General features: G+C 40.5%; 1 protein-coding gene across 1 annotated transcript; it reads right to left on the bottom strand.

Moving 5' to 3' along the window:
• Positions 1 to 8569: 8569 nt before the first annotated feature.
• Positions 8570 to 25858, bottom strand: VCPIP1 (valosin containing protein interacting protein 1). The gene is made up of 3 exons (XM_082044244.1): positions 23066 to 25858; positions 16844 to 16930; positions 8570 to 13810 (listed from the first exon to the last, which is right to left on the bottom strand). The coding sequence occupies exons 1-3, from the start codon at positions 25770 to 25772 to the stop codon at positions 12939 to 12941; spliced, it is 3666 nt and encodes a 1221-aa protein (XP_081900370.1). The 5' UTR covers positions 25773 to 25858; the 3' UTR covers positions 8570 to 12938.
• Between the last annotated feature and the right edge of the window lie 78 nt (positions 25859 to 25936).

The following is a 25936-nucleotide window of genomic DNA, read 5'->3' as shown; positions in this document are numbered from 1 at the left end:
AAAGCACCCCAGACATGGCAGCCCATCCTCGTGTGGCTGCTCTGACAAACGCATGAGCTCTGCAGAGCTTCTAGGACAGGGGCGTCAAACTCATTTTCACCGGGGGCCACATCAGCCTTCAAAGGGCCGAATGACATTCGGCCCTTTGAAGGCTGATGTGGCCCCCGGTGAAAATGAGTTTGACGCCCCTGTCCTAGACGAAAGTCTTAAGCCAGAAGTTATTTGTACAACTGAAGACTTGTACGTATAGAGTTTGCACATACATACACGCACATACATATGTTCATAGATGTACAGCCTGCGAGGGAGCACGCTTGGCTTGCAGCGCCCTCTGCGTAGGCACACAGGGACCCCAGGCCCTGGCATAAGAGGAGAAAAAAGGCACAAAATCCCAGTTTACCTGCATTACAAACCTATTATTACAAGAGAGAACTCCTATTGTTGTATCTTTCACAGAAAAAAAAAAAAAATCTAATTCCTTGGGGTTTTCATTTGTTTCTTAACAAGAAGTCTGTGTTTACTAACAGGTGTTCAGCACCAACCTGCATTCACTGTGATTCGCTTTCAGTGAACCCAGCGATGACAACACAGCAGGTTTCCCCGCATCAAAGCTCTGACAGGAGTCTTTGAACTACAAAAGCTGTAATCAGAAAGTATGTGGAATAAAAACCACCCTGAGACAGGATTTGTGTTGTCAGCCTCACATGGCATGAAATGTCATCTTTCAGCATTCATTTATATTTAATTCAAAGTGAAAGGAGTCTGGAATAAAAATTTTGTTGTTTAAATAAGTACCTTCTTCTACAGTTCTGTAGTAACATATGTGTTCTTAATTTGTAGGAAATAGATCCTGAAAGCATTAGCTGAGTCAAACTACTAAATTAATAAGCACTGATGGTCCCATTGTTAAAAAACAAACAAACAAACAAACAAAAAACCCACAACACTAAAGATGCAGTTTGTTATGAGATCCAGTAAACATTCTCCTTGGAATGCATCAGTAAGCACATATGTGACTCACTTTTTTTTTTTTAATTCTGTATGTATTACTGTCCCATGTGACAAGGTCTAATGTTCCAAGTTTCTTGTGCCCCTACATGACAAAAAGAGGCTGGAGGTGCATTCCCACTCCACCTCTTCTCAGATTCTAGCATCTTCACAAAACTAAGCCAGAGGTCTAGCTACTCTTGTCTTCAGAGACCTTACAACAAGATATTTTTTCCATTTAAGAGCATCCCTAAGACAGAAGGCACAAACCAGCAGTTTATTTCTGTAGTGGGATACAGAACATCTCCCCCAAATGCCACCATTTTCAAGGACCATCCCATCCCACCATGTCCCATCCAGGCTGTCAGGTCCCACAAGCCAGCAGGCTCAGCTGCAACAGAGCTCAGGTAGGACACTCAGCAGCCTGCAATGTGAGTCCCACCATGGGAGACCTGTTTTCCACATTTGCTTGTCCTTCTCAAGACTCCCTTGTGACAAAAGAGAACTCAGTTCCAGCCTAGACCTGAAGACAGTGCTGCAGGTTCAGGGTGGCAGGATGAGGACAGTGTCACCATCACTCCGAGCTCACGGATGTTGTGTGACAGGGGGCAGACTTCCAGTGGCACTCTACCACTTCCCCATTGCCTTAGGACTGCTTCATTGGGCCTCCTAAAAAAATAAAAACCAAACATCACTAGAACCACCTATTGTCATTTGGATCCTGCCTGGTTTTTGTGGTGTTCCCCAAGTGCCAGCAGCAGTGGACATCCCAGTTCCAAAGATGGGACACTCACACCCTTACCCAGATGACCTGATGGGTCAAGTACCCTGGAAGAGACAGCGATGATCCTGTAATTTGCCCTGTTATTTATTCCTCCTTGCTAAGCTTCCTGCTGATCTGCGGGGGTGAGGAGGAAGGAAAAAAATACCTATGAGGCGTTCATTATGCCCCTGATCAACGACAGATGAGCAACTGTTCCTGCGTGGAAACAGGTCCCCTTCTGTGCAATGCTGATACTTCAAAAAATTTCACCCAGCTGCACTGACATAGAGGTACCACACTATTAGGCCATATGTTAAGTCCATATGTGTATTACCAGAATCATTTGTTACTGCTCCAATTCTGTGGGAGTTCCATCTATTCCCTGGCAAAGCCTTTAACAAATAAAAAAGCACCAGTCATGATCCCATTTCATACTGTCACAGAGCTGAAATGATGGAAAAACTCTGATGTCATGTGCAGAAGTTTGTAATTCTTTGCTGATGTGCTCATCAGAATCTCATTGTGCATTCAGGCAGCCAGTTCAACATTTATCTGGACAACTAACCAGTACAAGGATATTCCCTGGAAGGCACAAGGCTTAACACCACTGACATGAAGTTAAGAATAATCAGTCTATCCTAAATGATCTCCCTGTAAGATGTTTGGAAACCTTTCAATGGAGGAACCCAGAGTATTTGTGAAGATGACTCTCAGCACAATCAATCAACAAGGCATGCAACTGACTTCTTGCTACCTTTGAATCTAGCAAAATTCCTACAAGATTAACTCAGGAATTAGTTTTTGAATTGTGGAAAACAAGTGGCTTATTTCCTCAGCAAACAGTTTCCCAACTCAAAAGCAACTGCTGCCAGTCTCACAGAACTAAGGTCTCTAAAGTAAAAGAAACACGTAATGATCACTAACTTCAAGCAGCACAGGCAAGCTTACAGCTTTTTACCAGATATTTTCCTTTTAGTAGCCTTCAATGCCTTATCACCTGTTCCTCTAGTGACTGTAAGCTTCAGAGCTCTACACTGGCAGAAACATCAAAATGTCAATCGAAACCACATGCATCCATCAAGTCTTCAGCCCAGCTACTTGACTTGCCTAGGTTCAATGTCACGGCATCACTCATTCAGCACTGCCCAAAGTGATCCTGCTTGCATCAGCCCTGTGGGGGCTGAGCTTCTTCCCTGTGTTTGGAGACGTTCCCAATGAAGAGCACAAGGATACTCACCAGATACTCTTAAATTAAAATAGTTCTCCATATGGACAGCACATTATTATCTGCATCTGCTCCATGTCTCAGTACTGAAAGTCCGTACTTGAGTCATGTCACAGTCAGTTCAGTGAAGCTGCAGTTCAGAGCAATCTCAGCTTCCTGTGTGCCTTCAGAGTCATACTTAACCTTCTTTTTGGTCTTTTTCTTTTTTTAAACTTATTGGTATCAAAGTTTCTGAAGGGCGATATTCTATTCATGGCTTTTGAAAATTATCTGCTTTTGCTGAAATTCTCTCTAAACACTCCTTACAACATTTTCCTGAGATGCTACATTTTATTGGATCAATCACTTCACCCTGAAGAGTTAGCAAGCACTGCACACTTTGACTCAGTCTATTCATACAGCCTTTCAGAGAGGGGAAAAAGTGCTGATACTTCTGCGTAACTCAATTAGCCTGTGTTCTGTTAACTGTGACAGAGAAGAATTGTATGTGCTTTGTGATTTCATGAATTTCACTTTCCTATATTGATAGGTCTACTTTGTTCAGGCTAGTGTAGGGGGGTGGAAATGTAAGGGCTAAAGGCTACCTTATCACAAAAGTATCAATATAAATGAATATCTCCGGATGGGCTTAGAATTAACTAGTACGTTAACCTCTGTGACAACTGTGCACAAAAAATATCCTCTTGCACATTCCCAAAGCAGCCTCTATCAACTTCTCAAGGAGGCTGTACGACTGCTCAAAGAATTCAGAGGTGGCCTTTGGATAAAGCCTTAGACCGAACAAAACAACCACAGTCTCCGAGTTCTCCTAAAAAGATCAATAAAGCAGCTCCAGGGATATAGCCCTGCCAGAGACCTACACTGGGATCCACTCAGGCACGTACACAAAGAACAAGTCGGTTACTCTAGAACAATCATAGTTCTCAGGGATGAGATTATATTTCAGATCCCATGAGCTGCTCTGTATCCCCGCTCTGGCAATCCTCAGCTGAGAAGAAACTGGGGTCCACACTGAGCTCACAGTGTCTCTGCACAGAGCGTGAGGAACCGGTGTCAGTGCACAACTCTGATGGGCCCCGTCGCTTAGAAACCAAGTCTGAAGCCTCACATCAGCTGCTTACACAAGTACAGTGGCAGCTGCACTGGTAGCACTGCTCTAAAGAGACAAATTTCAGGCTGGCAACCACTTCACCTGTGGTTTCACATGAGGCACTATATAGGCAAACAGATTATTTCAGGGGCTAAAAGTAGAACAGCTTTGAATCAATCAAAAGGGGGAAAAAACATTCCCAAATTAACACTCAGACATGACCTATGATCTCGCTGTTAATTCTCCCAATAAATAATAATGCTGCTGCTGCAAGATTAGATTATAATATTAATCTCAATTAACAGGCTTCACTAATTTCTCAAATGCAACTTGTTTATTTTGGAAATCAGGCAGGGATGATTGTTGTAGCTCTAGTCAGCCATGCAAATGTTTTTTAAAAATAGATTTACTCCTTTCACAAGCATGCATACCGTTTGGAGACCAAAGAGATCATTTGGAAGTCGCCTGGTAATTGCATATTAGCAGTACACATTTTCACACGCTGTTCTGGAATTATGCCCTAGAAAGTCATCGCTACAAATACAAGAGAAGTCCTTAATCCTTACATTTCCACAACCCCAGGAGCAAACAATTGGCCCTAATGCAAGGGCTTTGTGGAGCAGCTGGAGCCAGACTGAGATAACCCAACGCTCAGGTGGGTAAACAGCAGTCAGGCAGCAGTGATCATGTCCCAGGAGCAGCCTGAGCTAGGTTCAACCAAACAGTCTGTTTGATAGTGTCCTGGTGATAAATGGAAATCTCTGGCCTGAGTGTCTACCCCCAAAATGAAAATGACTATAAAAAGAACCCACATGACTCTCTCCCTCCCACTCCTAACACTGATTACCGTAACAGGAGTCACAGCAACTAATCTGCCAGTATCACAACCTGCGATCCCAGAGCCGCTGGCTGTTTGCACAACTGCGGTTTAGCTCTTTTTCCAAGGTGGTGTTGCTCCTGTGCCCTGCAGAATTCCAGCAGGAGGAGAGGAGAACGCAGAGAGGGCTTGGAGATGCAAAAGCCTGCACACCTCCATCCTGGCTCCACCTCCGCAATGAGCACCCATGAAAGTTCCTTAGTTATTGCAAATGTATTTTCTGAGTTTGTGCAAGGATGCGAGTGTGTGAGAGTATCAAATGTAGAACCCCAGGGTTAGGGTTGGAAAGACCCAAAATGCTAAAAAGATGACTTTCAGAGAAGACAATAAATAACTGGGGGTATTTGGGCTGCTGGCTTACTAGAGACCTGAGATGGCTCAAAGCCCATTCCCTTCTTAGCTGGAAAACTATCTCAGTTGACTTCAAATGCAGGGAAGAAAACAAAAAAAAAAAAAAAATTAGTGAATATGGAAGGTTAAATAAGAAGTTTAGGTGAGGAGAAACAGAGGGAGCAAAGAAATAAATACTGGTATTTAGTTTCTTCCATTGTACCATGCCTTGAATTTTCTCATTTTGAAAGTAAAAGGAAGCAGGTACTCCTGAGCCTTTTTTCCTGCATCCCTCCTGCTGTCTGCAAAAATAGCTGCTCCTTCCAGCATCTGTCTTCAGAAGCTGAAAAGGACCTTATTTTAAGAAGGACATAGTGGGGGAAAAAGTAGTATTCTTGTATGTGCAATGTTCACATGTAGAACTTGGGTATGTACTGAGCAATAACTGAGCAGATTTGAACATACAAATAGTTAGGAGTTATTTCATATCCTACCCTTGTCTTTTCTGTGTGTTTTGGCTTTCTTGTTGCTGCCACAAACCATACACCATCATGTGGCACAAACTGGTGAGGTCTCACCTCTTCTCTCTCACTGGGTGAAAAAATTTGTATTGGGCAGCTTTTACTCCTAGGAAAAAAGAAAGGTGGATCTCAGGGAACTCCCCAGATTTAGAGTGAGCCACTGCAGCTTCTCAAACTTATCACCCTGGAGGTGGAGCAACACAAAACACAGTTGCCCTGCAGAACTACTAGGTGATCCTTAGAATAAATGATAAATCCTTACGTATCTACTCTCTCCTAGGTGTGCCCACAAGTCTTCTGCTCTCTGAGGAATCTCTGTTCATGCCTTTCTGCCCCATACATATGGATCTCTGAGGAAGTCAAACAAGGTTTTCATTTCTATGAGTCTCATTTGTGTGAAATTGGATTATTTATGACTCTCTCTTACTGTCTCTAAGAGCAGCAGTATAAACAGAGGACAATAAGCTTAAGAAAATGTCCATGGTAAAAATGATTCGGTATATAAGTCCAAATGGCAGCCAAAAAGCAAACAGGAAAGCCAGCAGATCAGAAGAGACCCCTTTAGGGTTTGCAGAGTCTGCACAAATGCATACGGGAAAGAAGGGAGAGGTCAGGATTAGGAGGTAATGTCTGGCAAGTAGCTCTTCACATTCACACAATAATGTGACAATCTGAAGAAGCGCAATTTTCAAGAAAATCTTGCATACCGAGCTGACAAAATAGCCTATAAAATCAAGTTTTTTTATTCTGAAAGAAGCCGCTTGAACTACAGGTTAAAGGTCTGCAAGAAATGACTGTGCATTCCACGCAGCCAGCCTCCACAGACTATTGACTAATAAGAACCACAGCACCTTCTAAACCTTCTTCTAATTTCTGGTCACTTCCTTCCACCTGCCATGTTTCTTTTAATTTTTCACTTATTGAATGCAAGTTTCCAAGCAGCACAGACCCAGTCCAGATCTACAGGATCACTTTAGAAGTGAAATTAGATTTGCTACCAGCAAGACAGGCCACTAGAAGTATTATTTCCAGCAGAAAACAAAATTAGGTAGTCATTTAAAAAACCAGAGGTGGATAAAGTCCAAAACCAAGTCTGTGCAGCTATCTCTTAATCATCAAATCAATGTCTTTCATTAACAGAACAAAGAATAACAGTATTTTCTGAAGCTTCTTAGAGTGTCTGCAAGTTACTGCAACAGATGTCATGCTTACACTGAAGCCTGATGCCTTTGACGATATTAATAAATGTTCAGAATCACCCAGTGTACCTCAGTTTAAAGAATTCAGATCAGAATACCCCATTTCAAATCAGTTGTGGCAACCAGGTTTCTCTAAGGTCAGCTTAGCCATCAAGTCCACTGTGGATCCAAACACTACTATTTTTCCTCAAGAAGTAAATATTGAAAACATCACAAATCAGTAGAAGCCAACATGTATGAAAGCCTCAATAAACTCCACATCTAGTAAAGTGACACAGTTTCTATTAACTTCTGCATCAAGATATGTGTCTGAATTGACTCTTCATAACACCAAAAGCATCTTCCACAACTCGCTCTACATGCTCATGAACATCCAAGGTTCACCCACACCCTGATCCTAGGGAGAAAATGATGGTATTTAGAGGCCTCGTTCTGGAAGGAAGGTGGGTTTTCCAGGGATGTCAGAACAGATTTACTATGGATGTACCTTAAAAAAAAGAAACCAAACCAAACAACTCCAGTCTAAAATAATAAAAAAATAGATATTAAGGCTGTACAATTAATAGCAGAAGATAAATGAAAAATACTTTAAAAGTGCTCAATTTGGTTGCTACACACATTCAGTACTGGGTTTGACTCAGATTATAAACACTACGATTACTAAGGATGAGAAAATTTCTAGCTTAGCATTAAGCATTTAAGCCTTTGAAATACAAATCTTCCAAAGTATAATTTTCAATTCTTCATCATATGACATGCAATCAAAATTAACTCTATGTATTTAAACCCATCATTTTAAAGAATGCTTTACTGCTAGCACACTTTCAATTAAAGTCTTTCAATAAATACAGGAAGAAGTAACGCAGTTTTGTAGATGGGTTTTATGCCTTCTTTTTAGGCTCAAAAGTTATGATTACAGCCAATTTTTGACACAAAGTGCCACGTGTAGCTGGTGGAAAAAGCAGAGAGATAATTTAAGTAGTTGCCAATATGTTCACCTTTCAGTATTGCCAAATCTTCAAAAGCTTAGTTCTTCCAAATTATGCTATTCATACTTGCATACTACATGCATGCATTAAAATTTTACTTTGAAATACATCTCGACCAACGTTTCAAACCACAGATTGCGAGATACCTTAAATGTCATGTATAATTTGGTCAGCATTTTCCTACACCTCCTTCTTGGTGCCACCTTTGAAAAAATATCCAGACCTCACATTTTGGTCTCAAATATCTAAAAACCTGGCTTTTTATAAAAATCTGTCAAATTTTTGTTTCATGAAATATTCAGAACATGTATGAGGTCAAAAAGCTTTTCCATAAAGCGTTTTTCTTTCAAAAAAGTTTCTGTTAAACAGCAACAGAACTAAAGCAAAACAGATGAGAGAGTTTACTTTTTTCAGATTCATACCAGTTTTTCAACTACTAGCATTCGTGTATGTAAGTACAATGCAATTTATATGTAGAATGCAGAAGTTAATATAATTACAACTCATTATTTTGTAGCCAAATCAGTGTTAATTAAACAGGCTAATGTGTGAAAGGCTAGATAAAAGTTGCACCTTATAAAGCCAAAGTAGATGTTTTAACTTATAGTTTTAATATAGCAATCAAAGAAAATTCCAAATACTGTACAGTGAAGTGTAGTATAGTACACTATATACTGTTATAATACACTATTGTTACATTACAGATAAAAAAATCAAATATAATTAGTACAGCAATCACAAATAAAACAAATCAAACTGTGCTGGATAACAGCTAGTGCTGTGAAGATGGTATAGTTTCTATGCTAATTTATTTTTAATTCAACATGTAAAGCACTTACTGTTTAAAAAGATTTGTTTCCTAAATATATACACTATTTTAATTCTTATTTATACATTTTAAATAGCATTCCCTCCTAAAAGTGCACTCTTTCATTTCTTGGCAATAATCCTCATTAAACATAAAATAATTCTGAAAATACCACTCTTGTTTCAACCTTTTATTGCTCAACCGCAGGCATAAGGGCTCAGAGGGAATCCTGCATCTAAGGATCCTAAGCAACTTCTTCAATTGTAAGAAGCTAAACTGATATCCACAAGCAAAACAAATAAACCACTTACTGGTTGTGTTCTGTTGTGTTTTTTTTGTTTTGTTTTTTTTTTAACATAAGGATCAACTTAATATTATGATTATTTTACAACAGCATGTAGATTCTGCTATTTGAAAACAGGAGCCAAACAAATGTAGAGGTAACAGTGGCATCTTCTTCAGTCATTCCTTTCACCTACATTTCAGATCAAGCATCACTCTCCCAATTGTAAACATACTTTGAATTTTATTACCCAGCATTTTCAGTGCACTGAAAAAGTAGCAAGTGACTGCGCTCACCTTGTGACAGTGACAATACATTCTACTTTTTGAAAGACTGTAAATTAAGTGTTTTGGTGTTGGAAGCGTGCCGGTTGTTAGCACACAGTCTTGCGCCTCTGGGAAGCTGCAGCAGTGTTCTGTTGGAGGTAACGTCTAGCTCACATTTTATATCTATCAGAAGTAAACTATATGGAATTCACAAAAACAACAATATACATTGCTGTTCTATGATCAGAACAGTGCAAGCATCCCAAATATATTTATACTAACTTATTTGAAAAGCTGCTATTTATGTTCTCTCAACGCAGTGCAAACAATTCCCAGAGAAATGGCAGTATCAAAAAGTCAACCTTACTCAGCAGCCATTTGAAGTAGTAAAAATCTTGCATTTGCCTGGAAAACTGATCTGTTCTCTTGAGTTTTCCTGTATGCTCATCAGCAATCTAGTTGGGGTTGTTTGTTTGTTTGTTTTCAACTGGGCTTAGTCATAGTAAAGTTTCAGATTTTCAAATGATTAAGACTTCGTTGCCAGGAGACACTGTGTAGAAGGTAGTTGGCCCCTAGACAAGAAAACAATCAAGGCAGGTACTCAAAAATAATTTAGAACCACAGCCTCTGTCCCCAGGCAATTAAGCACAAAGAAATTGTGGGGTTTTTTTGTTAGGTTTTGTTGTTTTGTTTTGGTTTGAGAAAGGACACTCCTCATGTCATTTGAGAAGTTCCACTGACACAGCTTCACATCCACAATGAGTCAAAGTCCTCCCTGCCCTGGAGCCCCACCACCATCTTCCTGACTCTAACAGGGGCATCTAACAAGCACAGGGGTGCTCCCAAGATAGAAACACAGAGTTGCCTCAATTTACATTTGCACCCACTGCCAGCGATCAAATGAAAGATCTGTTCAAACTTACACTTCAGTGTTCTTTATTTCACTTCTGTACAGTTACACATCTCACCAGCATGTAGATGAAGTTCAGCTTCACTTGAGAGTATCAAAGCCATCTTTCTCAGAAACATTGATATTTAGATGCATGAGAAAGCGACGTGAAATAAGAACACTGCAAAGAAATATGCACGATCCTGCTTTACACCAGAGGAAATAAATCAGTGGATCTTGTGATTTTGACATCACTTTACCATTCCTTTTTGTGACCATTTTGTTTTGGGAACTAGAGAGTTCTGATCTACATGACTTGAGTGGACCTGAGATGACACAAAGGGTGAGTCAAACAGATCTATTATCTCTGTCTATTTCTGTTTAGGTAAGAGGGAAAATGTCAAATTACTGCTGAAATGGGAATTGTGTCAAAATTAAACCAAGCCTTCCTCTTTGCACAGTAAAAGGCACACAAACTTCTGTAGTCTTACCAGAAAGGCATGAAAGAAGTGAGCATCTTCCCTTGAAATAAAGATGATGTGCAATAAAGATTTCCATTTATTTCAAACTTAAAATTCTCTCATATATACTGCCCATATTTTTTTCAGCCTAGGAAGACACTTTTTCTAAATAAAAGGTTAAAAACGTCTAAGTGATAGTTACGTTGTCTAAAATGTAAGAGACCCAGGACATTCCTCCCCCGTAGCCCCTCCTGACTTAAACTCCTTCCCAGGAACACGCCGCTGCTACACTTCCCTAAACCTCACACTGTGACAAAGCACAAGCCTCTACTCAACATTTTCTACATAGAAGCAGCCTTCAGAGAGCCAGGCTGATTCACAGGAGACTAAGTGTTTTCCGTTTCAGTCATGGCAGGCTTCCAGCCACTGCATGTGCAACCTGTTTCTCATTGAATAAGCCCTGCCAGTTCATCAGTGCCTCAGCAAGGTCAGTTCTGCTCAGCCAAAGTACTTCATACATTCCAAGCTTCCAAAATGGTAACTTACAGGTTAGCAATTTGAGATCTTAAAGTGTTTCATTTATTTGTAAAAAGGTGATTATTCTTATTTTTACCTATAAGTAGTGTACTAAATCGTAAAATGTTTTTCCCCCTACATAAAACCTTAATGATCAGAGGTGTTTTAATTTTCTTTGACAAAACGGGAGCTATTCTTTAAGTGGCTTGCTTCAGTTAATTTTTACATACAAAAATAAATCCACTCTCAGTCTCATGGGACATTTTATCATACTAGTGCTTAGAACTGTTGAAGTGATTAGAAATATAAAAAGTGAGGAGGCTTTTCTGAATACAAACATATACAATGCAAGCAACAGTTGTGAACTGGTAGAAACCCACAAGTGCACAAACACAGACTTCACTATTTAGATGCTCTTCATTCCTTGGAAGCTGTATTAACATCTTTCATCCATTCAATGTTATTTTACCATTAGAGGAAGCAACAATAGTGCACTTAAATATGACTATGAAGATAGGAAGCAAAGTGCAGTATCAGAGACACATTCCATCCTTAGGGAGCAAGCACAACGGCTGCTTCTTAAAAACTAGCACTGCAGGTCTGATGAACACGCTACTGAAGTGGAAACCTGCATCACCAGCTGAAGTGAGGCTAACAGGGGTGGGTAGTCCTACAGACACTGAAACAGCATGTATTCCTTGTTTCCATGGAGGCAACAGCGAGCTTCCAAAAGCTCAATTATCACTGAACACTTTAGGATAATGTATGTTAGAGAGTCATTTCTTTCCAATAAATTGTTAATTTGCTCTGAAGAGTACAGCTGTTATTTAATTTTTGCCATTACTAACCAACACTAGTAATCAAAGTCTCTTAAAAGCAACGGATTTGCCATTGAACTTTTGTTGTTTCCGGCAATTGCCAGCTTCTCTCATGTAGTTGTATGAAAAGTTGCACAACATCTGACTAGCTCGGTATTTGGGAGGAAATAAAACCACGCTATCACTCAGTAACAGAGCACCAAAATGGTTGTGTTGGCTCAGCCAGCAATGCACAACCACATCACATTCACTTTGTCTTCATCCTACACTAAGTGGCCTTTTTCCTAACTTGCCTAAACTGACAATATGCAGGGATTAGAGAGTTTACTAAAGTTACACTTACTCTGAAATTTCTGACAAGTTTATCCTGCTGTATGAATGAAAAAGTTTTTAAATGAGAGGACGTGCCAGCACAATGCAATTAAATTACTGTATATGCTGCATTATCGAATTTAGTTTAGTTTCAGTTGCTTTTTGAAATTTATGTATAATTCATGTTTATAGTGTATTTTTGTGTGGAATTAAGTACCCGGGACAGGATTAACTTTGTCACTTTTCTAGTTTCACCTGTTCTAGCATTTCCAGTAACCTTAAACTAGCACGGTAAGAACTTTACATGGGCTTAAATTTTAAGACTTTTAAGGAACTAAAAAGAATTTTCAAGAACCCACATTTACAGCAGATATTCATTTCAGTGCATTTCCTAATAACTAATTTACAGGTAACAGAGCCAGCCTGGGCAGCAGTATGGTAATATTGAAAGCTATTGCCAATCACACGCTTATCATGCACTGAATAAGATGATATAATCTTTGACATACATACAAGATTTAATAACTAATCACTTTGTGTGGCCCAGCCAATAAACATTACATTTGAACAGTAATTTCTTCTATCCTTATTAGATTTTAACCTATCAAGAGTGATCCATTGGCTCAGTTGCATTAGTGATTCCTGCATCTTGACTATCCATCTCCTCAAGCTCCTCAACAGAATTTCCCTTTTGTGCTTTAGACCTTGCAGGGAATGTTGATCCCACAGAATTCACCACATTACCATCAGTTGATTCGGTATTCAAGTGTTCAGTGCCACCTGGTGCAGAAAACGGTTCGGGTAAGCCAGCCTGAAAGCTCCCAGTTGTAGCAGTTGAACTCACTGCCTCTACTTTTCTCTGAGATAAATCACCTGATGCTGACTGCTCTGCATTCTGATCCCGCAAATGTCTGTCCATTGAAGCCTGAATAGAAGAGACCATTTCCTGCAACTTTTTTCTCTGCGCCTCAATCAAAGTGGGGTCAAGCTGCCTGCTGTCTCTCATTGTCACAACTCCCGGCGCGATTCGGATAAGCTCACTGTGACCAGAAACAGCTGTAAATACAGAAGGCTCAATTTTAGCAGAAGGACTGAAGTCCGTTTCTGTGCTATGCTTTCTTAAAAGTGGTGTTTCCCTGGCTCTTTGATCGTGTTGCTGACTACCAGATGCAGTTCCTAGGGAATGGCCCTTTCCTTGAAACGCAGTTACATTATGCAGTTGTTCCGATTTCTTTTTCACTACTCCACCACTACCCAGCTTCAGCATTCCGTGTGAAGGGCTCGCTTCCCTGCTTCTGGAAGTAGCTTCTGCTCGCACTTGACTTAAGGCCTCTTTAACCAACTCTTCGACGTCAGGACCAATAGGGAAGTGCCCGGCAGCATCCACACACAGCTCCAGCCTGTCTTCTGCTGCATTGTACACAAAGTTTTTACCAGGCAGATGTGGAAAGGTACAGTGCTTGCCATCAGCCAAACCTATAAAGACAGAAAAAGTTATTCAAAGTGCTAACATCTTTTAAGGCATGCTCTGAATACACAGTAATTGTTGTATTTCAACTTATTGCAGCAAGTTTGTAAAAACAAACACACTGAAACTTACTGCCATGGGAGGAAAACAATTTAGGCTTCTATGCCATACAACAGCAGTCACAGGATACCTCTAAGAGGCTGCTGCTTTCTACAGTGATTCTAATGAAGAGACAGGACTGTCTCTTCACTACATAAAATAACCACTTTGCCGAGACTTGAAGTTATAATCCAACAGAAGTTAAAGAAATAGTATATGTTTGCAGTAACATAAAACAAGCAAAACCCCATCACTACCATCACCCCCCAAACCCACACAAAACCAAACAAACCCCCAGAAAACTGCCAAAGGGCACATTTCAAATCAACGTCTAACTGGAGCAGTACTATTAAAGGCCACTTCCATACTAGTTAGAACTGTAGCAGGATTTCTGGGTGTACAACTGCTGCTAAGCCTGAGGAATTTCAAATTTGCTATTTGTCTTCTTCTCAGAGAAGAACAGTTGCTAGACAAGCAAAAGTGTTTCAAGCTTACTGTGCTCAGTAGTCCCCCAGACATTATAACTATTAACCACTATAAAACAAACATGAGGTATAATATTTCTGATCTGCTGTTTCATTGTCCCACTGTCTGCTACTTCTCCCACTGTCCCATTGTCTGCTAAAACTGAGACTTCACAAACAAATTTAAGTTCTGAGGCTGCTCTGTGTCAAAAGTGAGCAACATCTGGTTTTCCAGTTTACCATCATAAAATACAAAATAACTCTTTCAACTCTATCCCATACAGGCTGCACTAAAATCAGTAAGGTATTGCTTAAGTGATGACAAGTTTCTATGAGTTAAATCTATTTGCAGATGAAAACTTGGCTGCAACAACTCGCTTTGCTTCAGCTCCTTTCAGTTATGCAAGGAGAGCTACAATTAAAAAGAAAACACTTTTTTTTTAAGTGCCAGGAATAGATAAATTAATGGGATTTTTTTCTTCATATTTTCTTATCATTCTTGAAGAAAAACACCAGAAATTGTGCAGAATGGAAGAAACACAACAAGCAAATCCTATTTGTGTTATCAAATACAATGCTGTCAAAACAAGTATCCTGAGCATCAATAAGGTCACTCAAACAGTTTCAAACATTAGTAAACTGGTTTTATACTAATGAACCAACTGACCAATCTCTCTCATCCTCCACGTACTTCTACAGTTAAAGAGAATCTACAGACGAGATTTTATTTTGACTTCAGACATGTAGCTCCTTTCTTTACATGTCGATGGGAACCAATAACCAAACAGCCAATACACACACAGAACAAAATTTAACCCCACACACCTATCTGTCTAACTTAGCCTGAAGAATATATTTCAAATACATAATTTACCAGCTCAACCTTCATTCACAAGAGAGCGCTGCAACAGCTTCTAGGATAGACCAAAAATGCCTCAGAAATTGCAATCCTGAAATCTCAAAATAAGATCTTAAATGAGATCTACTAAATCAAATTTCAACTGATTAACAGTACCTAGGCTTGAAAGAAAGCTTTGTTCCAGAAGTCCAGTATAATAGTTATTACATTAATTAAAATATTACAAATACGTAAGGAGCTTCTTTAAGTGGAAAAAAAATGTTGCACACTCTAATTGTTTAATGTGGAAATTCAGTAGTTCATAAAACGTTAAAATCATACAAGTATGTTAATGCTAAAAAAGTAATTCTACCTACCAGTGTAGCAAAAAATACCTGCACACACAGAAATGCAATATGTTTAAATACAGAATATCATCTCCCTCAGTCTCAGTTCTTACATTGTCAGTTGGTAGAAATGACTTTTAAGTCAGGCTTTTTCTGTGAGCTAATGACCAGGTGTGTTAACATCCCTTGGATTAATTTCAGGTTCTCCATTCTGGCCAGTCATTAATCAGGCAAAATGTCCTTTCCATCAGGCACTGCTTAAGCTAATTCACTTGCCACAAACAATACACCAGTCTTCACTGCACAAGCATAGTAAAAGCAAGAAAACCAAAAGGAAACAGATCTGCTATAGGACACTTGCATGCTAATTCTATTACCCAGGCTAATAATTCAGTGAGAGATAGTAGGCACTGAGTATACCATGCACTTCAGTTACTGCAAACAGAGTAGAAATTACGTGGTAAAGTAACTGTTTCCAGAAATAATCAAGATTAAGTTTGATAAAATTGCCTAGGAAAAAAACAAACGGTAAGAAAGCAGCAAAGGAATCATTATTACACATGAAACCACAAAAGCTAAACTATGAATGCAAAGACTTCAATAAGAAAATAAATTTTAAATGAGAAAAATAACTGAATAGTACTTTTTTCTCTAAAGAAACAGATGTTATTCTTTGCAGGTAGTATTTGTACACCTGTCTAAAAATCAGATACGCTCTAACTGCTTGCTTGGTTATCCCACACATAGTCCAAGCTGCGACATTTAGTAATGCAGGAAGGGGGTAGCTTTGCTTTTGAACAACAGTATTAGGAATATGAAAGACAAAATTAACCAAACATTTAACTTTAAAACCTGCAGTACCCCTGTATGAAATATCTCCTAAGAAGCACACTAGAAAGATGAACTGCTTCTCCAGTAAGTGTTTTACAGTATAACAGAAATAGGTCCTATGATCTTCTGTTTGATCTTTCCAGGGGGTGGGAAATAAAATATTTTAAAAAATCAGTTGACTTACTGAATTGTACGAACAACTTCAATAAGTTTAAATGGAGATGTATGGTTGTAGAGAAAATTTCAGAAAAGACGACATTTAAACTTAACTAACTAGTCTTGGTCGGATTCCCCAGTCTTAAGCTCTCTGAGGGAGCATAAGGAGTTCTACAATATTATGAAAATGTACCATGGTAATAAAATAAATATATATTCATGCTTACAAGTGACTTAATATAAATTTTCCACTTTAAAGGTTTGAAAACAGAGGAAGAAAAGAATAAAAACAAAACCAAAAAATACCTGTGGTTTTCTTCATTATGCTGTAGAATACTCCACCCTGCTGAAACAATTGAGGAAGCCCCTTTGCGTAAGACCAAACATCTTCTCCTGTAGAAATCAAACACAATCATTAGAATTAAACAGACATATTTGAACATTATAGACAATGACTGAAAATGTAACTTCTTGAATTAAAAGATGAATCTTTACTCTCTTCTATGCAATTAAGAATTTGAATTTTTATTGCAAATTTACAGAAGAGGAGCCCAGGATATTGAGAAACTTTCAGGAAAACATAACCACCGTCTGCAGTCAAATACCCTACATTTCTTAGTACAAAGTTTCCTGAATCTGATTTGAACCAAGCTGCAGCTCCTGGTTCTTTGCCAGGCCTGACGCACAAGTCTCCACTCCCCTCCTAGCCTATGCTTTCAACATAAAACTAGGAAATTACTAACACACTTCCAAGATTCAAGCAAGTACCCTTGCACATTGAAACCTCTATTCTATATCCCTACACCTTCTCAAAAATCTCCACTTCACAGCTGCCATACAAGAGACTTTATATTGTAGCTGTGATACAAATGTCCAGGCAGGCAGCTCTGCAGAAGCTGTGTCTGCACCTTGCTTTGCTTCACAGCTACAAACAAAATGCCAACTGTGAGGGCCCAGCAGTTCTGTGTAACGGGCATTTTTCAAAGATGCCAAAAATGGCATTGAAATATGACAACTTTAAATGCCATTGAGAAGAAAGAAACAAAACAAAACAAAAAACCAAGAGTATATAAGGAAAGGAATAAAAAGAATTAAAAAATTGTGTTACAAAGACAGAATATCAGTGACCTAACAGCATCTGCTAAATCTCTATTTTTACCTGCACCCTTTTCCTTATTTTGCTGACCACTTACCTGCTTTGGAGAAGACGTGTGATGTAGCTGTCAAAGTAGTACAAACAAAAAGCACTGATAAATTCCATTCTCCTGATGCAGAAACAGCTACTGAGTGTATACATTTTCATATAAAATTGCTTTTCCCACCTTATATCAAACACTCAGGGAATATACTGAGATGCTTCAAATAGAAATCACATCCTTCTTTAGGCATTGAAATCTCAATAACCATGTCTCTCAATTTTCTATTAAAATTGGAGAATGTAAATCATTAACTAAAATCAACTGGATGCACTTACTGTTTGGAATAGAGATGGCTGGAATATGCAAGGCTATAAAATATTACCTACCGATATTTCTTTGCTTGCTGTTGACAGCAAAATAAAAGTAAATAGTTGTTTTTAACAGTTTCCACGTACTGAATATATGGCACATCTAAATCCCACCCTGTGGGTTTCACCCTTGTGACAGTGGCATTATGGGCCATGTCAGGCTTTGAAACCCTTCCAGCCACTCGCCAACTTTTCTGTTTCCCCTCCCGACACACACAGGACCCCGCACACTCCCCTGCTCATCTGTCCCCCCACCACATGGTTCTGTCGCTCACCTCTCCACTTCAGGTGTTATTTAAGTCTCCATTCTCTACAAAAAGGTGCAGTGCATCTTCATCGTGTTTTGCCTTTAGATACTTTAAAGACAGGAGACCTACATAACCTGATTCATTTTAAATGCATTCCCTTGAACCATATATGCTCTGATTCATTGTATTCATTTGCACATTGAGCTCACAGATTTGGCTTTCACTTCCCAGTAAGAACATCCAGGTAAAACCAATCACTGGTCTTTCTTATTTTCCATGATCTACTGAAGAAGGAGGTCTTCTCTTTTGACTTTATCCTGATAACTCCTCTCTACTGACTTGCTAATAAATTTGGAGCTCCTCTCCATCTTTCACTGATCCACTAAAAAAAAAAATGTTGTCATGGTTTAACCTGAGCTAGCAATACAATGATAGCCGCTCACTCACCCCCTCTCTCACCCACCCCCAATAGGGGAAATAATCAAAAGGGAAGGGAGAAACTTGGATTAAGATAAACACAGTTTAATAAAATAACAAAATACTAATACACTACTAGTAAATATACATATATATATATGAAATAGAAATAAAAGATACTCAAGGCAATGCCTCATGAACACACTGAGCAGCCAGACCCAGGAAACAGCACCTGGTCCCACAGCTGATTTCAGAGAGAAAAAAGGCAGAAAGGCCAGAAGCCTCTGCAAAACAGAAAAAGGCTGAACTAAACGTCCTGAGCCAAATTCCCCCAGCTGCACCCCAGAGCAAGCAAGAACGCCCAAAAAGAGCAAGAGAGAGCGCGAGCCAGAGACCCGGAAGGTCCTGACTTTTCTCAGATATGAAGCATGAAGCTAATGGGATGGAATACTCTTATTGATCAGTCTGGATGTCAGTCAAGCTCTGCCCCATCCATGGCCTCCTTCCTCAATGCCTCACACCTGTGGGCAGAGCACTCAGAACGCCCTGGGCTCTCAGACCTGAGCAATAAAAAACATTAACTCTGTGCTGGGGTGTTCTCTCTTGTTCTCAAACTAACTCCAAATAAAGACTGTGCTAGCTATGAAAAAGAAAGGTTTCTAACTGCATGAAGAAAATGAACTCGTTCTCAGTCAAACCAGCACAAATCTCCCCGCTGTTGTGCTTTCCCTCTTCTTCAAACAGATCCATGGAGGGAGGACAATTACAGTTGATAACACTCTCACATTTTTCCTATTTCAAAAGGTTCACTGCTATCCCCACATCCCTATTCTCATTTACATTTTGACACACACATCCCTATAGTCCATGGCTCCAGAGCATCCCAGCTGTGACTCCTTATTTCCCCCCCAGCAGCAGCAAGCTGAAGTCTTCCTGATGGTTTAAATACTGCCCACAGGAATCAAAATAACCACTACACTGATAACTAACAGAATATGGTCATCAGTTGGCTGAGGCCTGGGGATGCCACAGCCACACAGCATCTGGCTCCGTATGAAGGGCTCCCATACTGCTGCACCCAGCAACCCATTCTCGGGTGAAGGAGTCCCCTTTCCTCCCACAAGACAACCACAGGCTTCTAGAAGAAGCCCAGTTTTACACATCCATGGCACTCCCTGTTCACTCAGAGCATGATATTTCAAGCCTTGCACCAGAGCAGCATTGCTGCTTAGAGGCTTTTATGCAACCTAAGCAAGGACTACATGCAGAGAAGTGTGGAGAGCAGGGCTCACAAAACAAAAGCATCAGCCACTGAAAGAAATACAAACTAACAATGCTGTTTTCATAAAGAGATCTCAGATTGGAACACCAAAAAAAACCCACAATTACAACTGGACTTTCCCAGACCACAGGAATTAACATGTTTGATTCAACCAAATTACATCTGAGGTTTGTACATTTTTATTGCTAGTTAGGTTTTACTGTTTGTTTATCACAAGATGTAAGATGTTTATAGGTCACAAGTTAATTTTGGTGATCATTTAGATTAAAATCTCACTCAAGACACTAAATTTATCAAAGAGATAATGTTCTCCATGCTACTCCCACAGCTGTACACACTCCCCCAGACCAGACCTCAGCCCCACAACATTAAGGTACAGCAACAAATGAAGCCCATCCTACCCAACCGCACACCTCATACACTGCTGAAAAACCACAGGTGCAGACTAACCTACGGCAGGGGAAGCCCAAGACCACCGCTTTGTACAGCAGAGAGGACACAGAGAAGTGCAAAACAAATCAAAAGCTCAGTTGATAAACACAGGGAAATACAACTGGCTTAAAAACAAATTGTTTAAATCCAAGCAAAACCTGGTTTCAATTAATAAATTTAATTTATATCTGGCTATTTTGATTTCTTGTGTACTGACATATTCATCAATGCAAAGCAAACCAATCAAAATAGATTTGTACGTGGCTTGCATGTATCTGGAGTGCTTCTGCATGGGTGTATATAAAAATCAGTTTAGAAATGTAGTGTTTTAATTACGTTAATGTAAATGTAAAATTAAAATTCCTTTAGTCATTTCTTTGTTGAATTATGTATTTGGAGCTAAACAAAAATAGGGGAGAAAGCATATTATGCATGATTTTTTGTAAAGCTATGTAGTCCAGAAATTACAGTTTCTAATTTCCCAAGGCTTATTTTTAAGTTGTATACATAAAAATTAAAGAACATGGTCTAAATTTTTAATATGTTAACTAGCTGAGACCAGAAAAGAAAGATTCTAATAACTGAAATAAAGAAGCATCAAGTCAGCCTACAGGAGACCTTGTATGAAAGAAAAACTTTTAAGCATCCAGAATGAATAATTATAGATGTTGGAAGACACACTTTCACTATGGGCATTTGAAAAAAACAAAACATATCTGGCTGAGAGAGCTATTTCAATAGCATCTTGCCTCTACGCATTCTAATCTAACTGTATTAGATGAATGCTTTCAGCAGAACAAAGTTACAGCAGAAACACTCAGGATAAGCTGACTCTCAGAACTTCGCAGCGTTGGTTTTTAGCAGTACAGAAACATAACTGAGAAATGCTGAGGCTTCTTGTCCCAGAAAGGCTGAATATGCCACCTTGAGAAACTGCCACCCCAACACTCTTAACAAAGTGCAAAGACTTAAGAAGTTTCTTAGAGTTCATTTCCCCATTGAAAAAAATCACAATTTTAAGTAGTCAACTGTCTAGATTTTTTCCATAAGTATCTTTGAAAGAAAGTGAAGCCTTGATGAGAAAAGTGATTATATAAAAATAGCATCTTATTCAGTAGCTGCATAAAGCTGTTGTAAGTGGTTGGTTTATCATTTGCTGACACTTTTACTTCTATTAGTAATGCAAAAAGGATGCAGTCAGAGAACAGTGAGGTAAATTCTATTCTAACCTGTGCTTTGAAAGCAGAGTCTAACAGTAACAAGAGTGAAAGACAAAAAATGATTCTTGAATACATGCTCAGCTCACAGTTCATAGATAAATACTTGTAAAAAAAAAAAAAAAAAAAAGACACCTTAATGCTGAAGTCACTGAGATACTTTTAAAGCACCTCAGAGATTTCTGTAAGCCAATAACTACATTTTCAGGAGCATTTTCTGAAAACAGGAAAGCACTCTTTTAAGCTTCATCTCACAATTAAGACAGCTTTTAAACCTAACCTCTTGCTGCACTTTGGAACTGCGGTGTAAATGTCAGGGTGACAAGTTGGCTAGTGATTCAGCACACTATCTTGCAAGAGACATGGGAGTTAACAATCAGGTGTGGAAAAGAAGCAAAGTTCTGCATTATGAACTTCTGACATATTATACCAGTCTGTGATTATGTAATTATTTTGTTTCTAAAACATCACATGCTTCAGCCACACCAAATCCCTCCAGCAAAAGAGAAGGCTCCCACAAAAAATAAAAAACAACCTGTAAGCATTACTATTCAACTAGTTCATAGGGCTTAATGTATAATTACTGTCCTACTTCCTGCCAGTAAACAGCAAGAACTATGAAACCTGATGAAGAGAGTACACAAATGAAGGTCCAGGTCTCCTGAGTCTAAATACAAAAACAGAAACCACAGGCACCTGAGAAAAGTCCTTTCGTCTTCAATTATTAACAGTTAGTCAGATTTATATGACTGACAATTCATAAGCATAGCTTTGCAACCCCCCTGTTGTCTACCTTTGGGATTCAAATCTGTGCTTGGCTTCTTTCAGTTTCTCTTCTGCTTACATTCTGCAACAATACTTCTCACCGCTCTTTAAAAAGACCAGATCTTCACTTAAAATTAGCTGATTAGCTAAGGATACAATGTTGTGATGATATGCTTAAACCAATGCAACTACCTGTGGGGAGAAATGCTAGGATTTTATCTCATTATAAAGGTGAGCAGATATTCAGCGTTCCCTGCTCACCTCTGCTCTAAATTTATTTCCTGAAACCTGAGGGAGATGTAGGGAAAAAAGAGAGTATGTAGCTCACACACATACACATCAGATGTGTGTGCTTAATGAGAGACAGGAGAAACAATAGAGAGAAAGAAGAGGAAATGCAACAACTTCTAAACAGCAATTTTTAAAAGAGGCCTTCATACCAAAGAAAGAACATATATCTCATATACACATTTTAAAAAGTCACAGCACTCAATGAATCACTGACAACATATTAAATGTTCTTCTAATAGAGGAATAAAGGAACTAACCTTCTCCACCATTAAATTTAAGGCAAAAAGAGACACGTGTAACTACAGTTTGTAAAATCTTATCTTCTACTTAAAAATACAATTTTAAAGTATAACTTGAAGTCAACCTTACCCATTAGTGTTGCTAGAAGACAGAGAGAATACATCTCCTTATCGACTTGCTCTTGCAGTTCCTTCGATGAGATTTTACTGGTCACAGCAACATCTTCATGCTTCATGGCGTGGGCTGAGTGTGCTGAGGCAGACTGCCTGCCTTCCTCCTTACCTTTCAGGATTTCTATCGCGACCCTGTCACCATGCTGCAAAGGAACAGGCTCGTTTTCCATGCCTTCTTTGGGAGGCAGAAGCTCTTTAGGAGGAAAGCCATAGCGAATACATTGCAAATACGGAGGAATATTAAATTCTCTCGCTATGCTTTCCTGTAGTTCCAAGAAGGTGGTAGTGCACTTCAGGGTAAGCATTGACTGCCTCCCATCATTTGTGGTTATTCGAATTTTCTTTTCCTTTGTAGATGTTGGAGAATACGGGGTTTTTGTTGGTGTAGCAGGTGCGGATGATGGCCCCTCACGAACAGCCCCAGGAGATGCAGTCCTAGGCTGCCCTTTATGCTCTTGTTTCAATTTTTCACTTTTCCGTTTTTGCATTATGGAAGCCTGGTCTGTAATGTTCTGCTGAACAGTTCTTTCAGCTTTGCTCATATTCAACTCCTCCTTGTGCAAAGTTTTTGTCTTCTGTCCAGTCAAAATAATTTTGGTTGGAAGTTGTGACTCTAATTCTTGTCCTTGCTGTACATCATCAGCTCTTTGGGCATGAGCACCATCAATATTTACAGGAGTATAATCATCAGGGTTCTTTTTGGCAGTTTGATGCAATATTGTGTTGACAACTTTCTGAACAAGAATCTCACTACCAAATTCACCAGGGAAGTGCTTGGTAACGAGTTTCATGGCTACGTCATACACATTGCTGTTCAGAGATGTGTCACTTTCATACTGGAACCAGTAGACTGTCTCTCTCACCACTCTTCCACCCCACTCTAGAGTAATAGGAAAAGCTTCAGGGAGATTATCGTATTCTTTACCTTCCCAGTAGTGCTTGAATCCACAGCCACATTTGCCACCGGCAGACCGAGTATTAGTTCTGTCTCCATCCAAATATGAAACGGATCCATCTTCTCTGACACGACGCACTAAGTTACTGTGACACCAGTTACAAGCAGTCAAACTACTCAGGCTGTAGTCTGGTACCAGGACATCCTTTGCGGGGTTGTAAGAACACACCAAACTGTTCAGGGGAAAACTGTAATTTTTGTCAGGCCTCAGCTGGCCATGAGTACTTTTTGCCAGGTTATAGAGTTTCCCCCCAGGAGCCAGCCACTCCAGAGGAACATGATGCTCTGAAAGGGCCCCACAGATGAGGCACCGGTGAAGGCGGTTGTCCATCACTGCTTTTTTGGCAGCTGCGGTGACTTCTTCAGGCTGGACTCCTATTACACCAGTCCTTCTGTAGAAATACTGATGTACATCAGCCACAAGACTGGGATGGATCCCATGTTTACTCATGAAAACCTCCTCCATGGCAGCAACAAGCCTCATCAAGTATTTATCTTGCAAACTTCTGTCTCCTCCAATAATACAACCACCATCCTCCTCTAACTTGATGTACTTTTTGATGAGGTCTTGAGGAACTCCCCAGGCTTTTGGAAGCAGCTTCCTAGGCAGTTTAGGTAAAGCAGCACCTTTTATTCCAACTAGAGGAATATAATGGTTACGTCCTGAGCTACTCCATGCAATGCAGATTGGCTTGTTCAACATGCCATCTTTTCCCATGCATTTTTCTAGAGGTACCAGACCAGGGAGGAACGTTGCTGAATAATCACCGGAGCTTCGCATTCCGCTCAAGGAGTCTAACAGGATGATAGGCCGGTGAAGCACGTTGGCCAGACCAAAGATGTGAATATTCCTAAGGCCCATTGGCACACCTTCTGGAGGAACAAACAAAGGGTCACATTCGTTGATGATGTCCTCCCACTCTGCTGCATCAATAAAGTCATGGAAAAGCGCCTTGTAGTGACTCAGATTCTCCTCAAAATGCTTCTTTAGGTTCTCTCGCAGAGCATGCCAGAACAGTTCCCTGCCAACAAGTGCCCGCGAGACAGCGTGGACGAGGCAGTGGCCGTCCCCATCCACGTGGACAGGAATGAGGCACTCCTGACTGTTGTTTGCCTTCTTGATGTCTTCCAGGGTGTCATGCAGGTAGAGGAGGCTGCCAGAGCGGTCCTTTCCGTAACCAATGGTTTCGACGTGCTCCGGCTCAATGAGGAAAGCACGGTCACCCAAGAGGGAGCAGTCAAAGATGTCCCCCTGGTTCATCTCCGTGAGGAGCTTGGCTTTGCCAGTTTGCTTATCCATGCCGTAGCGGGCCAGGATGGGGGCCAGAAGCTTGCAGTGGTAGTTGGAGAGGCCCATGACTTTGACGAGCTCGGTGTTCCTGCGGGGGGGCCCGGCACCGCTGACGCCCAACAGCGCATTCCGCAGCAGGTTGTGCAGCACCAGGTCGGGGTCCGTCACCTCCTCCACTGCCAGCAGCTGCCGCTGGTCGTGGCGCTGCCCGCAGTCCGTGCACTCGATGCTGCCGCTGCTCTGCGGCCCGTGGGCCGGGAAGAAAAGCCGCGCCTGGCATTTGGGGTCGGGGCAGGTGCCCGAGAAGATGCGTCGGTCCCGCTTCTTGGAGGCGGCCGGAGGCGGCGGCTGCGGCTGCTGCTGAGGAGACGGCGGCGGCGGCGGCGGTGGCTGCTGTTGCTGCTGCGGCTGAGACATGGCTCTGCTCCGGCCGGGCTGCACCCCCACCCGCGCTCCTCCGCCCTCACAGGCTCATCCCCTACGCCCCGGGTAACGTCCGCCACCTGACAGATGCCGCCGCTGCCGTCCACCCGCCGCCCATCCACCGAGCGCCCTCCCGTCGTCGCCGCCGCCGCTCCGCT

This window comes from Streptopelia decaocto (assembly GCF_964273445.1).
Source record: "Streptopelia decaocto genome assembly, chromosome: 2".
In the NCBI taxonomy this organism is placed as follows: domain Eukaryota; kingdom Metazoa; phylum Chordata; class Aves; order Columbiformes; family Columbidae; genus Streptopelia; species Streptopelia decaocto.
The sequence above is the reverse complement of the archived record's forward strand: the minus strand, read 5'-3'. Positions and strand labels throughout refer to the sequence as shown.